This window comes from Dioszegia hungarica (assembly GCF_025882075.1).
Source record: "Dioszegia hungarica strain PDD-24b-2 chromosome Unknown MKK02contig_8, whole genome shotgun sequence".
Classification (NCBI taxonomy): Eukaryota; Fungi; Basidiomycota; class Tremellomycetes; order Tremellales; family Bulleribasidiaceae; genus Dioszegia; species Dioszegia hungarica.
Genome location: NW_026515770.1, coordinates 4,194,351 through 4,211,749, shown reverse-complemented (window position 1 = coordinate 4,211,749; position 17,399 = coordinate 4,194,351). Strand labels below are relative to the sequence as shown.

The 17,399-nt window shown below is 57.0% G+C and overlaps 8 protein-coding genes across 8 annotated transcripts; 4 read left to right on the top strand and 4 right to left on the bottom strand.

The window, feature by feature from the left end:
* Window positions 1-41: 41 nt before the first annotated feature.
* MKK02DRAFT_37229 (kinase-like domain-containing protein) lies at window positions 42-1,369 on the bottom strand (the record flags this gene model as incomplete). The annotated part of the gene is made up of 3 exons (XM_053089596.1): window positions 42-430; window positions 539-656; window positions 704-1,369. The coding sequence occupies 3 exons, from the start codon at window positions 1,367-1,369 to the stop codon at window positions 42-44; spliced, it is 1,173 nt and encodes a 390-aa protein (XP_052946424.1).
* Window positions 1,370-4,402: 3,033 nt separating this feature from the next.
* On the top strand, window positions 4,403-5,367 carry MKK02DRAFT_45351 (uncharacterized protein; the record flags this gene model as incomplete). Its single annotated transcript, XM_053093368.1, has 3 exons — window positions 4,403-4,711; window positions 4,789-5,002; window positions 5,093-5,367. The coding sequence occupies 3 exons, from the start codon at window positions 4,403-4,405 to the stop codon at window positions 5,365-5,367; spliced, it is 798 nt and encodes a 265-aa protein (XP_052946423.1).
* An 837-nt stretch (window positions 5,368-6,204) lies between these two features.
* On the top strand, window positions 6,205-6,977 carry MKK02DRAFT_45350 (uncharacterized protein; the record flags this gene model as incomplete). Its single annotated transcript, XM_053093367.1, has 3 exons — window positions 6,205-6,390; window positions 6,439-6,652; window positions 6,706-6,977. 3 exons carry the CDS (start codon window positions 6,205-6,207, stop codon window positions 6,975-6,977), a joined length of 672 nt encoding a protein of 223 aa, XP_052946422.1.
* Window positions 6,978-7,109: 132 nt separating this feature from the next.
* Window positions 7,110-8,483, bottom strand: MKK02DRAFT_26624 (carbohydrate esterase family 4 protein; the record flags this gene model as incomplete). The annotated part of the gene is made up of 7 exons (XM_053087225.1): window positions 7,110-7,395; window positions 7,443-7,665; window positions 7,742-7,818; window positions 7,903-8,048; window positions 8,145-8,269; window positions 8,324-8,376; window positions 8,422-8,483. The coding sequence occupies 7 exons, from the start codon at window positions 8,481-8,483 to the stop codon at window positions 7,110-7,112; spliced, it is 972 nt and encodes a 323-aa protein (XP_052946421.1).
* Window positions 8,484-8,893: 410 nt separating this feature from the next.
* Window positions 8,894-10,225, top strand: MKK02DRAFT_33788 (uncharacterized protein; the record flags this gene model as incomplete). The annotated part of the gene is made up of 6 exons (XM_053088785.1): window positions 8,894-8,901; window positions 8,942-8,982; window positions 9,036-9,155; window positions 9,209-9,645; window positions 9,693-9,906; window positions 9,954-10,225. 6 exons carry the CDS (start codon window positions 8,894-8,896, stop codon window positions 10,223-10,225), a joined length of 1,092 nt encoding a protein of 363 aa, XP_052946420.1.
* A 469-nt stretch (window positions 10,226-10,694) lies between these two features.
* MKK02DRAFT_33787 (uncharacterized protein) lies at window positions 10,695-11,770 on the top strand (the record flags this gene model as incomplete). The annotated part of the gene is made up of 3 exons (XM_053088784.1): window positions 10,695-11,174; window positions 11,228-11,441; window positions 11,493-11,770. 3 exons carry the CDS (start codon window positions 10,695-10,697, stop codon window positions 11,768-11,770), a joined length of 972 nt encoding a protein of 323 aa, XP_052946419.1.
* Window positions 11,771-11,924: 154 nt separating this feature from the next.
* MKK02DRAFT_37227 (putative diphthine synthase) lies at window positions 11,925-13,079 on the bottom strand (the record flags this gene model as incomplete). The annotated part of the gene is made up of 4 exons (XM_053089595.1): window positions 11,925-12,384; window positions 12,450-12,719; window positions 12,767-12,963; window positions 13,017-13,079. The coding sequence occupies 4 exons, from the start codon at window positions 13,077-13,079 to the stop codon at window positions 11,925-11,927; spliced, it is 990 nt and encodes a 329-aa protein (XP_052946418.1).
* Window positions 13,080-13,392: 313 nt separating this feature from the next.
* MKK02DRAFT_45345 (putative general RNA polymerase II transcription factor) lies at window positions 13,393-17,032 on the bottom strand (the record flags this gene model as incomplete). The annotated part of the gene is made up of 10 exons (XM_053093366.1): window positions 13,393-13,599; window positions 13,647-13,988; window positions 14,037-14,253; window positions 14,301-14,668; window positions 14,719-14,852; window positions 14,900-15,145; window positions 15,195-15,742; window positions 15,790-16,166; window positions 16,231-16,415; window positions 16,462-17,032. 10 exons carry the CDS (start codon window positions 17,030-17,032, stop codon window positions 13,393-13,395), a joined length of 3,195 nt encoding a protein of 1,064 aa, XP_052946417.1.
* Window positions 17,033-17,399: the final 367 nt, after the last annotated feature.

Genomic DNA, 17,399 nt, shown 5'->3' with positions numbered 1-17,399 from the left:
GATATTGTACACAATAGTCGATTCCCTCCTCCAGGCCCCTGCTATAGCTTGACGACCTCCAATCCCGCCGCGACGTGCGTGTGATCGTTCACCTCTCCCTCCTTGCACACCTGGACGCCCGCGAGCCACTTGTCCTTCAACACCTCCTCGATTCCCCATCGGGTCTTTGGGTCGGGATCCAGCATGTGCTTGATGACCGACCGGCATTCTCGGGGGACGAGGTTGTTGAGCGGAGGCGGTGTAGGATGGGGTGCACCAGACGCGGCAGCTGCGGCGCCACCGATAGTGTTGGGGTTTGGGGAGTACGCGGCGATGTAGGCGGCAAAGGTCGTGTCCGAGTGCTTGGCGACTCGCCATGGCAATTCCTGGAATTGCATGCAGTAGAAGACGATAGCGGCGGCCCAGACGTCGACGAGGCGGGCATCGTATTCTGATTGGTAAGCTTGCTTACGGGACTGAGGGGGCTTGAGGGAGAGGCTGAAGTGGCGGGTGAAAGAGCATTGGGAAAGAGGTGAAGGTCTTGCAGGGCGGGACTTGCCTTTCTGGTCGAACAGCTCTGGTGCAATGTACGGTTCTGACCCGCATAAACCCTTTGAAAGATGGGTCTTCTTCTCCCAGCACATGCGGAAGACGTCCGAGACACCAAAGTCGGTGATCTGAGACGTCAGCCCGGCTTCAAGCTTGCGCTATATTCAGGGCTTACCTTGACATGACCACGCCCGTCAAGAAGCAGGTTCTCCGGCTTGATATCTCTGTGCGCGACACCCATGTTGTGAAGGTATGATATACCCAGCAAGATCTGCTTGAAAGAGCACTCGACCTCGCCAGAGCTCATCCCGCCCTTCTTGATCGCCGCGTACAAATCCCCACCCGGACAATACTCCATGACCTCGCACCAATGGTGCTGCTCGTCCTGGACCAGGTCGACCGTCTCGACGATATTCGGGTGGTGAAGCGTACTCGAGATACAGAATTCCGACGTCAACTTCTTGACGTAGTCCTTCTCCGTCTCATTCTTCCGCCTCTTCCGGAACTCCTTGACGGCGTACAGCTTCTCCTCGCGGCGATCCCACTTGTGGGCGAGACGGACGACTGCGGTGGCGCCTTTTCCGATAGCGGCCTTGTCGCAGACACCGTACTTTTTCAGCAGGGACGCCGTCGAGTTGTTGTCGCCGCCGTGCTCGCTTCCGCCTTTGGTCGAGGAGCCCTTGACTGACCCCTTCTCGGATCCCCTCCGCTTCATATTGCCCCCTTCTCCACCCATCCCCATCAAGTCCTTCAACGTGAACTTGGTCCCAGACGAGCCCGTCACCTCCTCCTTCTTCGCCACCACCACCGGCGCGCCACCAACCAAAGCGATAGGCTTCATGCCATTGAGCTTGTCCTTGTCGTTCTTCTCGCCATTCTGCGACCCATGGCTCGCCGAGCGCTGGGACAAGCGACGCATGAGACCGCCCTCGGGCGCGCTAGTCCGCGTGTCTTGTGGCATTTGCGCGTGTATGTCGTCCTTCCTCGACCTGAAGCTAGACTGGCGGGACGGCGGTCTGCTCCCGTCCGAATCGACGACCGAGGGAGTTCCGGGCGTCATGGGCGGGCTGTCGCGACTACCAGGGTTTGGACTTGGCTGCCCGCTCGGCGTGAACCCACCGAAGCCGTTCTTGGGCATATCAAGCTTGGGCAGAGCCGCCTCGCCGTGCTTGTCTTTGTGTTGCTTGTCGTGCTTGTCGTCGTGGTGGAACATGCGATGCAAGAAGGACTTCTTCGGCTCGCCGGCGGACGGGCGGGATGTGGATGGGGCTCGTCCAGCCCGAACGGCAGTAGGAGCGTGGTACGCATCGGGGGAGGAGCCTTTTGGGGGCGGGATGCGGTCATGCGGGTCCTGCGATGCAGGAGTTGAAACACCAGGAGTAGGGGGAATGACCATGTCGTGGTTGGCCGGAGAGGCGGTACCAGAAATAGGGCGGACTGAGTGTCAGAACTGCTCCCTCTTGCCTTGCGCAATGCTCACCATTTGGGAACGGGAACCCGAGATTTGGCCCATAATTGGTCCCAGCGGTATCCCCAGCAGTCGCCAATCTCCCAGTATCCAGCGCTCCCGTCATCATACCAGCGCTCGATGGTGTAGCGTCTGATCTGCCTGCGCTGGGCACGTCCGCACCGTGCAGTTCCGCGGGGATCGCCATGTTGCCTTTCCCCCCTCCGACGCTGAGATCCGAGAAGCCGGTGACATCGTTCTCGAACGCGGATGCTTGCTGTGAGCGGTTTGATGGCGGAGAATGTGGTCCGACGTCGGAGTCTGGGGTGACTGGGTGGAGCGAAGGGGAGAGGGAGGGAGTCAGAAGGTGATGGGCGTGATCTGGTTTCTGCTTGATCAGCATTTAGTCCGCTCATTCGGGCGGAAGTATACCTACAGGCTTTCTTTCCTCTGGCACGACGTCCTCCTCGCCTGTTTCTGGTATTGAGGTGTTTCCGGCTGATGTAGACATGACGGTGGAGGTAGGATTGGGGGTCGTGGTGGTGAAAATCTAGACACTTCTCCAGACGAGCGATCCTCCGAAGAAAGGCGATGTGTATCTGCTTTGGAAACGTGTATATCCACAGGTGGGAGCGATTGAGCAGGTTGATGGGCAGAAGGGAAACGTTTGTGATGGCGATCAGCGATGCAGAGTGAAACGGGGACCGATGACCAAGCAACAGTCGAGGGACGAGCGGAGAACACGGCGGGGCGATCCAAAGGACGTCGGGGAAACACGTTTGAAGTGTATCAGAATATTGTACGCGATGGCGGCGGTAGGATAATGGTACAGAGCCGTCAGGTAGGAATCAGATGGTCGGCGATAGGCGTAGCGGGATGAGGTGGACCAGACGTTGGTGTATGCGAAGTGGCGAGTGCAGCAGGGATGGGGTACAGTAGAGAACTATGGTAAGCGCTGTTCTAGCAGGATCGACCCGTACGCCAGAAAGGATCGCTTAAGCCTCTGAACGTCTGCAATGAAGGTGTGATTACAGTACGGGACAGCGCCAGCTGCAGCCTGCGTCTGCCTGCGCGCCATGGCCGACCCGCATCCGCAACACAAATCCAGCTCAATTCATTGGACTTACGGTTCTTCTTCTAGCCTTGTTTCACGTGTCTCTGAACTATTATGCGTGGCGGGCGCTGTTCTGAAGTGATGTGAGGATAGTGTGTGGTGCTGGAAGCGCGAGTTATCGATGAGCTGCTCGATCAGAGATTGGCCTGTGGAAAAAGCCTCAAAACAAAGATGAGCAAGCAGTGGACTTCGGTTTCCGCTGGAATTCCCCCACTCACAGTAGGCCCAGTGTTCTCTTTCTGGAGATTCAAATGGGTCAGAGGATGGCTAGTCCAGGTGCTCGGTAATGTGTGGATGAGCGAGCGATTGTGATGCCCTGCTTGGTCATGCGTCTGCCCACCTATGCCTGTCCTCCTCTGCACCGTCTCGCCTGACCTTCTTCGCCGACGGAAGTCAGAGAGTGAGGGATATTTTCGTTCGCCGAGCAAAGCAACGGCGGTCTATTTCTAATCATTAGGAAATTACTAATACAAAATTCGCTGGTTTGGGATCATTTCCATTAGCGGAGTCTAATAGCAATTGGCTATCGACGAGTATTATCGAATCCAGATCCTAATGATGGGAAATCATTAGGTTTGGCTTTCGGGATGTGGCGATTGCGAGTGGCGAGTTGATGTGGCACCCTTCACCTTGCGACAGCCTCGTCCCATCCAGTCCCCATCTCCATCAGCCGTTAGCACTTGACCTGACCACCAGCTTTTCGATCTACACTGGCGAGTTCTTCGATGCCGACGATGTCAAATTGCTCTGTACCAGTTCTAGACGTGTATCAAGGTTTACGAGTGGGACCGCCACTTTCGGGTGACCTTACCGGATATCCTGGAAATCATCGCTATATCCGGTGAGAGGTCCAAGGGATGCTGATACCAGCTGCAGACATTGAAATGAGCCTCTCGTCTTCTCTGCTGCTCTTTCCGCTGACTGTATACTGAACGGCTGAGTGCATGCTGCCCAATCGTCTAGCGGACATTAGGTCCGATTGCTATCGGGCGAAGCCGAGTGTATCCAGCGGAGGCTGGTCCGCGAGGAGGATGGGCACGCTGGCACCTTGTGCTCGGGACAAAAGCAGTGCAAAATCACACGGGCTAAGCGTGGCACCCGCCTCCACTCAGATCAGCGAGAGCCCCCGGCATCCGAACGGGGGCGGGTGCCACGCTTAACACGGGCCAGACAGGAGGCGGTGCAACTTTGGCTGATCAGATGTCCCCTTCCCTTCTTCTCCTCCTTTACAGACATGTTATAAGGCTGATAGCGACACTGACAAAGCTCCGCTCATTCACCCGCTGCTTTATTTCACCTATCCTCATACCAGAATGCCTGCTGCGCGCCCACCCTCCTATGCGGCTGATGCCAATATGGGTTTGGCCCACGCCTACACGAACCTCGCCTACAAACCCCTATCAGACTCCAAGATCGCACCGTCCCCATTGAAGCCGGACCAAAAGGTCGCAAAGGACGACGAGGCGTATGCCGAGAAGCTCTACAACACCAAGTCCATCAGCAGCTCGTCGGAGGAGCCGTACGTCCCGGATGTTCCGGCCCCAGGATACCAGGCGGAGGCGGCTCAGGGTCGTGCTTCGGTCGGCACGACCGCATCTACCGGTGTGCGATATGCGCTCATGGTAAGCCTCCTTTATTTTAGTGACCCGACCTGACCTTGCTGCCCTTCACTCCTGTACAGCGTCATGCTGATCGGCAGACCTTGCACTTCTGCTTGTCCGTCGTCGCCATCGCCTTCAGCGGGGTGGTCTTGTTCGACCTTCCGTGTCTCATCGAGCAGGCGATCCTCGTCATCTTCATGCTCGCCTACCTCCCTGCCGCCTTCGGTCTCGCAGTCGCCAAGAAGTCATCCCGTTTCGACCAAGCAGGGATGGAAGTCGCGTATCTCGTTATCCAGCAAGCCGGCTGGATAGGTGAGTCGACCCTCTGCACCTCAATTCACCCACATTCTCTCATGCGGTTGAGTCTCTAACAGCATCAAAGACTGTGGCTGATCCAAATAGCGAGCGCGGCCCTGAGCGGAGTCTTCTACGACGAGCGGTGGAGGTCCGCGCGCTTGGCTCAGCTAGACGATATCAGAACCGGTACCATTGCCTCGTCCGCTCGCTGGCCCTTCCCCATGGCGGTCTGGTATTTTACCATCCTCGGCCTCTCGGTCGCCAATTTTGCCCTGTTGATGGGGTGGATGATCTGGGTCATCGTCTTGGTCCACCGGGCGAGCTCGGGGAATGCCAAGCGGGCTTTCAAGCTTAGTACGGCGGCGCTGATGAGGGGATAGGCGGGCTGTGTGTGATGCACGTGGGGAACTAGCTGAATGTGGGGGAGAGAGCGGGAGGCGGACGTGGGATGTCGCTGAACCTGTTTGCCTCGATAGTATAAGGTTGTGTATGTCTTAGTGGCCGTATGTATATGATCGTTTACAATCCCGGTCATCTGCCAACCACAGCATCGCTCAACCCACTCCAGTCGCGCTCCTGTCTCATCGCGCACTAAGATTTGAATATACGGGGGGGACTTTGAGTTCCTGCTCCTGCCTATGCATCCAGATACGGCTGGGACGAGCGAGAAAGCTATGCACTCTCGGTGCCTCGCAGCTACTACTAGCTTACCACGGATCCGGGCACCCTCTCCGCAATAATGCACCGCTTCCATACATTCCTCACGTCGGCAGGCCTCGGCAGGCCTCTCCGGCCCGGATAAGGGTCACTTCGGCTCTAATTTAGCGCCGACATCGCTACTCCACATCATCAGAACCTTGAGTTTGTTCTCCCTCATGACACAGCTTCAGTGCCACAGCTCCACCAACTCCACAGACGACCATGTGAGGAGATCACAGGACTGAGAGCGACTGGGACAATCCCCTCATTCGGGCGAGGAACGATCCTGCCGGCTTGGCACGTCGGAACACTAGCAGCTCATGCGATGCGATTACAACTGGATCGGGAGGGCATCCGCACCGCATATTCATCCACTGAAGCCTTGTATATAGCTCCACCTCTCACTGATATGTCTTCCCCTACACTTCGACTCCGCACCTCACCATCCAGTAACAACATTATCACTATCCATACCTGTCTGAACCCTCCTTCACACTTCACACACTACCGCTCCCATCATGCAGTCCGCCTCAAGCCAGCTCGCATCTTCTCCTGTATACGGCTCGCCATCTCATCCTAACCCCGCCAACCGCTCGATCTATCCTTCGCAAGACCAACCGTACTCTCAAGGCCGGATCACATACGATGGAGGGAAGATCGAAGGTGGTCCTACCGCCGGCGTGAGGGTCAGGAATTGGCTCATGGTGAGTGTGGTCTCTTGCAAAGGTCTCGACCAGTCGCTGACATTCCAGTTGATCCACTTCCTGTTCATCGCTGTCGACCTCGTCCTTACTGCCATCTTCACCTTCAACATCCTCTTCCTGAGCTTGCACGCAGCCATGCTCATAGCTTTCCTCATCTACATCCCTGCTGCCTTTGCATTCACCAGCCGCCGGCGCAAGACGCGCTTTGACCACGCTGGAGGAGAAGTCGCATACTTGGTGGTACAGCAGATCGGCTGGCTATGTGAGTAGCTCCCCATCTCGCTGTGTACATAGAAACGCTGGCTGACCGACTAGTGAGCGGTATCTTCGCCACCATCCAAACGATCACCACTTCGTGCACTGTACCTCACCGCACTGGCTTCGGAGGAAACTTCCACTGGGTCTACACCCCCGCTCGCTACTGCACCTTCTCCGCCGTCAACCTCGGCCTCTCCTTCGGCCACTTCATCTTCCTGGTGGGATGGATGACGTGGATCATAATGGTGGTGTACAGGAGCAGTCCCGGAAACCCCACCAAGGCGTTCAAGATCAGTACGGGGTGGCTCCTGCGGGGATGGCAGGGATAGTCCTTGTTAGATGAGGTGGGCGAGAGTGTGGCGAGAAACGGACAATCAGAAGTATAGACAAATTAGGATTATCTAAACAGCATGCAATCAAGTCAAGGCTCTATGGATTCATGGGATCTGACCTCCCGCCTATCAGCCTTTATAAGGGTAAGTCTTCTTCCAATGGTCCGCAATCTCCTCCCTCGTCGCGACCCATACCCCATCATGTCCCCGCACATACTCCAGGAACCGCCTTAGTCCCGCCAACCTGCCAGGCCTTCCTACAAGCCGGCAGTGCATCCCCACTGACATCATCTTGGCCTGTCCCGCCTGTCCCTCGCGATACAGCTCGTCGAACGCGCCCTTGAGGTACGAGAAAAAGGCGTCGGGGGAGAGGAAGGAATTGTGGGAGCCGTCTTTATAGTCGTTGGTGTCGAGCCTGGAGATCAGCGGGCCACTGGCTCCATTTGACGCGGTAGGACTTACGCGTATGGAACGACGCATAGGCCCTTCTCCTCCGCCTCGTCTGTCCCGGGGTAGCGGATCCAGTATGGCAGGTCATCGCTGTAGTCGTCCGACCAGTACTTGAGCTCCAACTTGTCTTCCTTGAACACCTTGGCGACGATCGCGCGAGATCGAGCGCCAGCTTTAGATTCGACCATACCGTAGTACCATCCTCTGGGAGGCTGGCCGGTTTGATCTTTGATGGCTGAAGAGTCAGTCATTCTGACAATATGCGTCGGTCGAGACTGTAAAGCAACGCTCGTCATAGCAGTGACACTCACATTTGATAGCCTTCCGCACGTATTCCTCTTCCTCATCTTCGGTCCAGCCGCTCCTATCGACCCATCTCCAGCCGTGGCTAGTCGGTCAGCGAAGGGTCCAACCTGTAGCCGTATCCGACCGGGCCACACATTATCGAGAGCAGCTAGTTGTTTGGACTCACCTCGTCACCTCATGTCCTGCTTCAACGAGCGCCTTGGCCACCGCTGGGTTCATGTCCAGAGCCTGAGCAACAGCAAAACTGGTAAGGTGCATATCGTGTTCTTTGAACAGGCGAAGCAGGCGCCATACACCAGAACGAGATCCATACTAGGCTCGTCAGTCACGCTCTTCTAGCCGCTCTACATAGTCATCTCATCCCGCCGGCTGATGATCGAAGACTTGTCAGAAGAAGGTAAGTCTCACCTCATACAGCGACTCGATGTTGACATTCCGCCCTCCCTCTATCGGCTTGGCTCCCGGTCCCAGCTCACTCGCGAGGTGCTCCGATCGCTCGTCACCGTTGACCGGTGTGATCTCGGAGCCTTCTTCTGCGAGAGATCAGCTTTATGTGCCATGTGCAAGAGATGATGGCTACGACCTACCGTAGTTGAGGACAAAAGAGATGGCGATCTTGGCGCCTCCGGGCCACTTGGGACTGATTCCTTCAGCCAAAAACGCCAAATTTGGGATCTGCACTCACTCGGGAGGGCTGGCGCCGTATCCTATTAGATCGCGGGGGCCGTATGTGTCGTTGCTCGACATGTTGATAGATAGGCAGAGAGATGAAGAAGCGTGGGGAGGGAGCGACTGAAATGGGCGAGGAACGGTCATCGATAAGCCGGCTTCGATAACGGCAAGAGATCCCGATGCTCGGGGAGCGCTTCTATTGTCCCTGTGTGATGTAGCCTCCAGATAGAAAGATACTTTCACAGCGTACATAATACTCACAGTATTCGTTCAGCGCGAGCATGCGGGCTTGAGCGTTCCGCAGCTCCCTCAACTACCCCCCCAAAGCTTCAAGATCGCTTGCTGCTGGAACCAAAGCCTTACTCCTTGGCCGAGGGCGCGGGCCGACGGGGTGCGAGAAGGAGAGTATCATACCATGAGGATCCTCGATGCGGCCCTCCATCGTCTCACAATGTAACGGCGGCCTTCTTCCACTCATCTACAGCATGTCAAAGTGAGCACTGCACGGCCACAGACTGAGGACGATCTTTCAGCCGTGTTTCAGATCCAGCTACCCCTGTTTCAGATGTTGTCCGTGAGTGCCCCGCTTTTGATCCCTTGCACACAGAGATCCGTGCTGACTTTAAGGAACCCCCATTGAAGCTAAGCCTGAATACGCCTCAGATGTGTACAAGATATACAGGGCGCTGTCCAAGCGTTCTCTTTCCTTTGCCTTTCCCGTCTTTGATCGACTATACTCGCCACTATGTCGTGGACAGGTGCAGCAAGGGACTCTGCCGCCACATCAGCAACATCACCAGCGACAACGGAAGGGCAGTACACACCATTCCCCCTGCCCGGCTCGAGCACTGCAGCGGTGTCCACTCCGGCCGAACAGGCCTCACACCGCAATACCGCTTACGAGTCGGGAGCCGTCGCTCATCCAGTCGATGCGTACTCGTCGCCACCTCAGCCTCCTCCAATCGAGGCTTCCACCCAGCAGTCCGAACAGTATACTGCAGTACCATACTCACACCTCCCTCCGCCACCCACAGATCCACACCTATCCTATACGGTCCCTACGCGTCCGACGCAGTACAACGCCCCGTCCCAGCCCCACCACCCTACCTACCCATCCAAGGAGATGGGCTATGGGTACCAGCCGAGCCCGTACACTGGGACTATGACGCAGACACACGATAATGGGAAGATCGTTGGAGGTCCGACGGCTGGGGTCAACACGAGGCATGCCCTGATGGTGAGTGGCGAATTACCTTCGACATGAGGATCAGGGCTGATCGCTAGGCAATCCACTTCGTCCTGACGGTCCTCATCGTCGCTCTCACGGGTTACTTCCTCGAAGACCTCCTACTCCTCTGCGTTGAGGGCGCCCTGGTCCTCTCCTTCCTCGTCTATATCCCGGCAGCTTTCGGTCTGACCGTCGCAAGGCGGAGAAACCACTTTGATCATGCGGGCGGGAAGGTAGCCTACTTGGTCGTGCAGCAGTTTGGATATCTCGGTAAGCTGCTCCGCCGCCCTGGTTGCTGCACTTTGCTGAGATTCCAGTCATCGGGATCATCAACGTCCTCTACGTCACCCTCACCGAATGCAGCGCCCGACGCCGCGTCTACCGAGAGGGCAGCTACAGTTGGGTTAACGTCTACCTATCTCTCTGTCGGTGGGCCACTGTCGTCCTCGGTCTGAGCTTCACGCATGTGCTCTTTCTGATGGGATGGATGATATGGGTGATCGTGGTGGTGTACAGGCGGAGTCCAGCGGATCCTAATCGGGGATTCCAGATCAGCACGGGGTGGTTATTGCGAGGATGGCGGGCATGAGCAGGAGCGGTTTAGGGATTACAGGGGGAGAAGTATGGGTGATGAGAGCCCAGTCAGCTGACTGTATACACTATTCGGACGAGTAATTTAAGGTCGGAGAGGTATACCACACATATAGAGTCACCGACCAGCAGTGTCTATCAGCACATGCACATATCGTTGCCTCAGATGAGCCGCAAAGCCTCGTGCCTCGTGTAATTGATTTGGTCGGTCTCCCTAGATCTCCGTACCTTGACAACGTGAGTTAGGTTTGAGATCCTCGTTTCAGATCATTGAGGAGGCCGCCTCAAGTAAGCTGAACCCAAAGGAGGATCCGAGAAGGAGCAAAAGAGTCAGCCCAACCTCCTTTGACTCACACACGTACAGCGACAACATGATGATATGTTAATGCGCTCTCAAGCCTACTGATACCATTCGCTCCGCATTGCACGTCCACCCTCCGCACCACCAAGCTCACACGGTCACCATCATGTCTTGGCGAGGTGCAGCGCAGAATCCGGAAAATACCGCTCCGACGCCGACAGGAACGGATGGGCAGGCCACAAGTCCATCCCCGCCGGCCCCCGCTTCGACCGCATATCACACTGAGCATGCCCAGCGCGAGTCAGGCGTTTCGGCCCATCCAGTCGACGCCTACTCGCTGTCCAACCGACCACAGTCTGCCGGTACCACTCCGCATCATCCCGGATCCATCACCGCAGCACCCTACTTCCACCTCCCTCCGCCACCCGCAGACGCGCATCTCGCACACCCGGGTCCAGCACCTCCAACGCAATACAACAACCACATGCAGCCTCAGTACCCCATCTTCCCGGCGAAAGAGACGGGCTATGGCCATGGGTATGGGTATCAGCCCAGCCCGTATGTCGGTCCTGGGGCGCCCATCCATGACAATGGAAAGATCGTCGGTGGACCAGTGGCGGGGGTAAGCGTGAGGTACGCCTTGATGGTGAGTGCCCCAAACCGGCTATCCAGCTTGTCGTGCAGAGACTGACCAGCTAGGCCATCCACACGGTCCTCACAATCATCGTTATCGCCCTTACCGGTGTTTACTACCTAGACATCATCAACATCAGCTTCTTGAGCGCCATGGCTCTCGCCTTCCTCATCTACATCCCGGCCGCCTTCGGGTTGACTGTCGCGAGGAGGAGGAACCACTTTGATCACGCCGGCGGAGAGGTAGCGTACCTGGTGATCCAGCAGGTCGGATGGCTCGGTGAGCTGCTTGACCCGCATCAATTGTTCGACAGCTGAGCTGACATATTAGCAATCGGCATCACCAACATCCTCTACCTCGCCTTCACCGATTGCGAAGAGCGGGACCGGATCTACTCGTACGACGACGGATACTACATGTGGACGTACATCTACGCAAACGTCTGCCAGTGGTCCCCCGTGATCCTCGGGTTGAGCTTCGCCCAGATGCTCCTATTGATGGGTTGGATGATCTGGATCATCGTGGAGGTGCACAGGCGGAGTCCGGCGGATCCAAATAGGGGGTTCCAAGTCAGCACGGCGTGGCTCCTGCGGGGATGGCGGGCGTGAGCAAGTGAGCATGAGAGGGGTAGTAAGGCATCAGTAATGGGAGGAGAATATTCGGCAAGGGAGGAAAAAACATATCCAGTCAGGTGGTCCTGCAGTATTAGTAGCCTTATCATGCGAACCCAGCGGGTATGGTATCCATGATCCTGGATTCTTCCTAGTGCCCTTCTCGCTCCACCTTGTACACTTCCTGTCCGACCTTCCACCATCCTCCCTGCTCTCCACCGATGGCGAACTGACCCGCAAATTCCAGCTCGAGCGGATGTAATCTGCTTCCAACGATGACGACCGAGTGAAGGGGACCACCGAACTCCTCCTCTGGCAATTGGCTCAACTCTTCCAGAGTACCCGATATGAGCCGCTGGGTTGGTGTGCCCATACGGGAGAGCGAGATGGCGAGAGTGGATGCGGGAGGTAGGAGGGATGGTCCAGCGTCGGGTGTGGGCTCGTCATCGTCGTCATCTGCCGCTGGCGCCGGCGGGGGAGCTGAGGCGGAAGCGGACGAAGAGGTGCTGGCGGCGGCTACGGGAGGATGGCGCTGTGCTTCAGTGAGGAGCATCTGCTGGAAGGCGGTATATGGGGACATGAACCGTGGTGGCTCGTAGATCAGCCGTCCCCTGTGCACATTAACACCTGTTCTCCAAAGCTTCGTCCGGCCCATCTCCCCGCTTGAGGGGCTCACCTGGCCATATTCTCCTCACTCTGCTCCCTGACCTTGATATCCAGCAATACCAGCGTATGCATCCCCACCCGCAGATTCTCCTCCAGGCGATCATACCAGCTCCCGGGCGTCCATGTCTCCGTGTAAAACGGCAGACTGAGTGTCTGGCCGAAGCTATACAGCTGAAGACCCGTCGAGCCGAGCGCGGTGAGGATAGAGGTATTGTGGATGACTTGCGTGGGGATCTTGAGGGCCGCAGCGCGGAGGAGGAGGTCAGTGTGGGTCGTCGCGCTGTGAGTCAGCTCCGTCCATCAAGCGACCGAGAGCCTTTAGCTCACCTCAAGGGGTCTCCAGCGACGAGGAAAGCAACATCCTCCTTGTCCGCATCCCGAAGGATCTCGTCCGCCTCCAGCTCGACCGTCTCGCGGTAGGCAGGGATGATAGGTTTGCCATAGAATGCCTCCAGTCGCTCGGTGGAGACGGTGAGTACGGAGGTGTAGTATTCGAGGTAGATCCGGGAACAGCCTTTTATCGCCTCGTGATATGAGCTCCTGGTCGCAAGTATGGCGTGGGTGTGGCTCAGCTCACCTCGAGACCCTTGACGGTGATGTCCTTCTCATCTGAGAGGCCTAATCCTATGACGTAGAGCATGACGATAGCAAGTGAAGGCAATGGATGGAGAGGAGGAATGAGGAGAAGGTTGAGGTCAGATTCTGAAAAATCTTCACCTTCGGTCACCGCATCATCCCCTTCTCGCGAGTCTCAACTCAACGAGCAACCATGACTTGGACGCTCGGATATATGTATGGTGCGCTCGGCATATGCAAATGAAGTAAGGCTACAGTTTTCTCTCCAACAACGCACAATCCACTTCTGCCCAGCACCTCCCCACTCCGCCCATCCCCGCCCCACTCTCTGTTCATACACCCCGCCCAGCCCGGCCCCGCGCTGTTCTCCGCACTCCTTACGCCTCCGCAATGAGCGCCTCCAGATCAGCGACTACATCACTCATCGTCGGCCTCTCCGCCGGATCCTGGTGCCACATCCTCTCCATAAGATTGACGGGTTCCGCCCCCCAATGTTTCCGTAGTCCAGCGACGGACGGGCGGCGGCTCTTCTGCCCGACGACATCATAGATATAGTGCTCATTATTGCCCTCCCAGGGGTATCTCTGAGCTTGTCAGCACATCCCCCTACTGGTGATCGCGTCGGACGTACCGCAACATCTGCCGTCCACCCAGACATCATCTCCCAATATACCATCCCCGCCGAAAAGACGTCCACCTTGTAGTCATACCGCGGACTCGCATGCCACAGCTCGGGCGCTTGCCAGTTGACCGTACCGACCAAACTCCGGATCATCGATCTCGTCGAAGTCTTGACTCGCGCCAGGCCGAAATCGCCCACTTTGGCTTGGCCGGCGCGATTGATGAGGATATTGGAGGACTTGCAGTCGCGGTGGATGATGGCTGGGCGGCGGGTATGGAGATACTCCAGTCCTCGGGCGATATCGAGCATGAGGCCAAGGAGTCGTTTGAGGTTTGGTGCACCGACATTGCGCTGAGCTGTCAGCTAGTTCGGCCTCGACCGGAGGGCCAAAGAGCTTACGATGTAGTCGAAAAGATCGCCGTTCTCGCACAGCTCGCTGACCAGCATACACTGGACCTGAGAGGAGTCCTCCGGTATACATATGCCCCGGAACCGCACGATATTGGGATGGCTGAATTCGGCGAGTAGCTTGAGCTCGCGGATATCCATCTCAGAGAGGTGGCTCCGGAACTCGGAAATGGCGACTTTCCGGCCTTTACACTTGCCAACGTATACGCTATACCGTCAGCCGTCTCTCGAAGCCATGTCGCAGACTATGCTTACTCTTTAAAGCCCCCACTGCCTATCCGCTCCAGCTTGATCAAGTGCTCAGGGAGGATAATGCTATCCTCCAAACCCAGTTCCGCCAGGTCAAAGTTCAGCTCCGACTCCTTCTCCTGCTTGCCCTCATCGCTATGCTGCGGCGTAGCGGGATCGGTAGCGTGGACGTGGTCTCGAAGTAGTACAGGTGTAGTCTTGCCTTTGACGTGTTTGTTGGAGCCGATCGCGTGAATGATGCGATTCTTGGTGGTATGCCGCGAGCGAGACGAACGGGATGTTGATGTTTTGGGCGAAGTGGGTCGGGCAGTGACTTGCGATGAAGAAGAGAGGGATGACGTGGGAGATTCAGATCCTGTCCTCTGCTCATCTCGCTACGTAAGTCAGCTACGTTCGGCGGTCTGCCCACAGTAGCTGGACTTACCCATTCCAGCAACGCCTTAGCTAATTGCGGCTTTGTCCCGCCCACCTCGATCCCCCTTGCTTCGCACAGTTGGACCAACTCATCGCGTAAGAGTCTCGTCAATGAAGCGGCTGTCGCGTCGTCCAGGTCAATGTCTGGACATCAGCAAGCTACCAGTAGCTCTCGAATGCCGGAGACTTACCAAACTCCTGCACACTCCCCTCGTCTGACTCCTCCATCTCTTCCTCTTCGTCCTCGGCCTCCTCCCCACCTTCGTCCTCATCCACCTCCATATCTGGATCGTCCATTGCCTCCTGCCGCAATTTCCACCTCCGCGACCGGAGTTCCCCAAACGCCTTGCCAGATCGGGTGGTACGGACCGGCGCCTCAGTCTCGGTCTGCTCGTCGGCGTCCGCTTCGTTCCCATCTGAAGTTGTGTCGTCATCCACTGTTCGCGTCAGCCAGAGCGCGCATCACCCGTGCATACGAAGACTCACCTTCCTCGTCGTTTATTTCGTCAGGGCTGGCCATAGCGGCATCCTCATCAAGCTCCATCTCATCATCGTCGTCTTCCCGAACAGCCTCCGCGGATTCCACCTTGCTCCCTCGACGCAATTGATTCTGGCTGGACGTCCGCCCAGAATCACTCGAATCAAAGAGATTGCCTTGACTCCGCGTCCTCCTGCTCGGCCCCGGCGAAGCGTCCTCCTCGTCCTCCGTCTCCTCATTCTCATCGTCCGCGTCTGGCTCGCTTGGAGGTGGGGCAATCTCGACGAGTGATTTCGTTCTCGACCGTAGCCGCGCAACGAGGGGAGTTGGGTCGTGCGGTCGCGAACTAGACTGTGCGTCCTCGTCGCTCCCGTCCGCACTGCCCTCTGTAGCGTTGGCTCGCTCATCGCTGGAGTCTGAATGGCGTTTCGACTGGCTCTGGGCCCTCTTCCGAGTACGACGGGTAGTCCTGGCGACAGGAGCATTATCGGAGCCAGAGTCGTCAGTCGTCGTGTACAGGGACGATAGCGAAGATGTTTCATGTCTGTCTTTCTTGCTGCTTTATTCAGTAGCGGCACTCACCGATGCGTAGAAAGGACTTACGCGACAAGGCCATGAGCCGGACTCTTCACATCATCCCCAAACCTAGCGACCCGCCCATTCTTACGGACTTTCGTACCCAGTCTGCGCGATGCAGACCCCCGTGCTGGTGTCCCGTCGGTGGTACGTATGGGCTTCGTGCGAGCCCTCGTCCTGACGACGGCTTTGGGAGTGGCATCGATGTCCATGCGAGTGATCTTCCTGTTCGGTATTGACACAGAAGCTTGGTCCAGTTCTGTAGGGGGTGATAATGACGGCGATGGGCTGGGGAATCGGGAGGAGAGGGAGGAACGGGACTTGTGGCCCGCAGCTGCTTTGGCTCGAAGTAGGGCGCGGGGTGATGGGAGTGGCGAGATCCGACGGGGAGATTCAGGCTTGCGCTGCAGAGGTCAGCTTGAGTCCTTCATGATGTTCGGCATGATGTTCGGACTCCTTCAAACTCACTGCCGCGATGAGCCCATCTACGAGATCCTTCTTAGCGAGCCCATCGTCATCCCCCGTCGATGACGTCGTGGCGCCATCGTCTTCCTCCTTCCACATTCCAGCGACTCGCCAAAGCCGGATGAGCTCAGCCTTCTTGAGTCGATGTAAAGCATAAGCGGGTGCGTCGGCAAGCAGGTGTTGGTCACCTGGCTAATCAGCGGAAGTCGCTAGCAAGCAGTCCTGAAAGCTCACTCTCGGCGATGAACTCTGGCTCTTCCTCATCCTGGTCATCCTCATCTATCTCCACCCAGCTCCCCGATCCTGCGATACTAGCCTCCACCACCATACCGCCTCCCTCGTCCTCCTGCTCTGTGACTTCTTCTGTGCTGTCGGCAACCACATCTTTCCGCTTCCTCTTGCGTGGACTTCCGTCAAACACATCCTTCTCCGCCGGTACCGCTCCCGCTCGTCCCTTCCCCTTCCCCCGCCTATTGGTATAGATCACCACCTCCACCCCTCTGTTGACCCGTTGTGAGCCCCCCTCGGAGCTGAGCGGTTCCCACCCTTTCACCTTCTCCTTGCCCTTCCCTTTGGCCCGCTTCACTGCCGACTCATCCTCATTCTCGATTTCCTCCTGATCCGCCTCCTCATTGGTATCGACAGAACGCGCCGTGATGCCCGTCGACCCGACGCGCCGACGTTTGCTGGCATGCCGGCCTAACCCGAGGGCTAAGGCATGAGCGTGTTTCTGCTTCATCGGCGAGGCGACCTTTCGGGGCGAGCCGACAAAGTGTTGGCTGCGTGTCCGAGTGAGGCGATTCATCCTGCCTGAAGACCGATCGGCGATGGTATGCGAGGTGTAGGATGTGTTTGGTCGGATGGGAGGAGGTGACTGGACAGGCGCGTCGTTTGGGTAGGGCCGGTCGTATATTGTCTTTTTTGGAAGCAGTCTCTTTCGACCAATCCTTCTTTTTCACTTGATGGAGCAATAGCAGACGCAGGCTCTACATAGCAAGTCGAATGAGGACTAAACAAGCATGGGAGCTTGAGATAGATATGGAGTGATATGGACGATGGAGACACGAGTTGGGTGGACCACAAGCTCGGGCAGCAAGATCTGCAGAATCGGCGATCGCCGGCAGCGGGGTCTGAATTCACGCTCTTCTGAGATATCGCCGCAATTCTCCGTG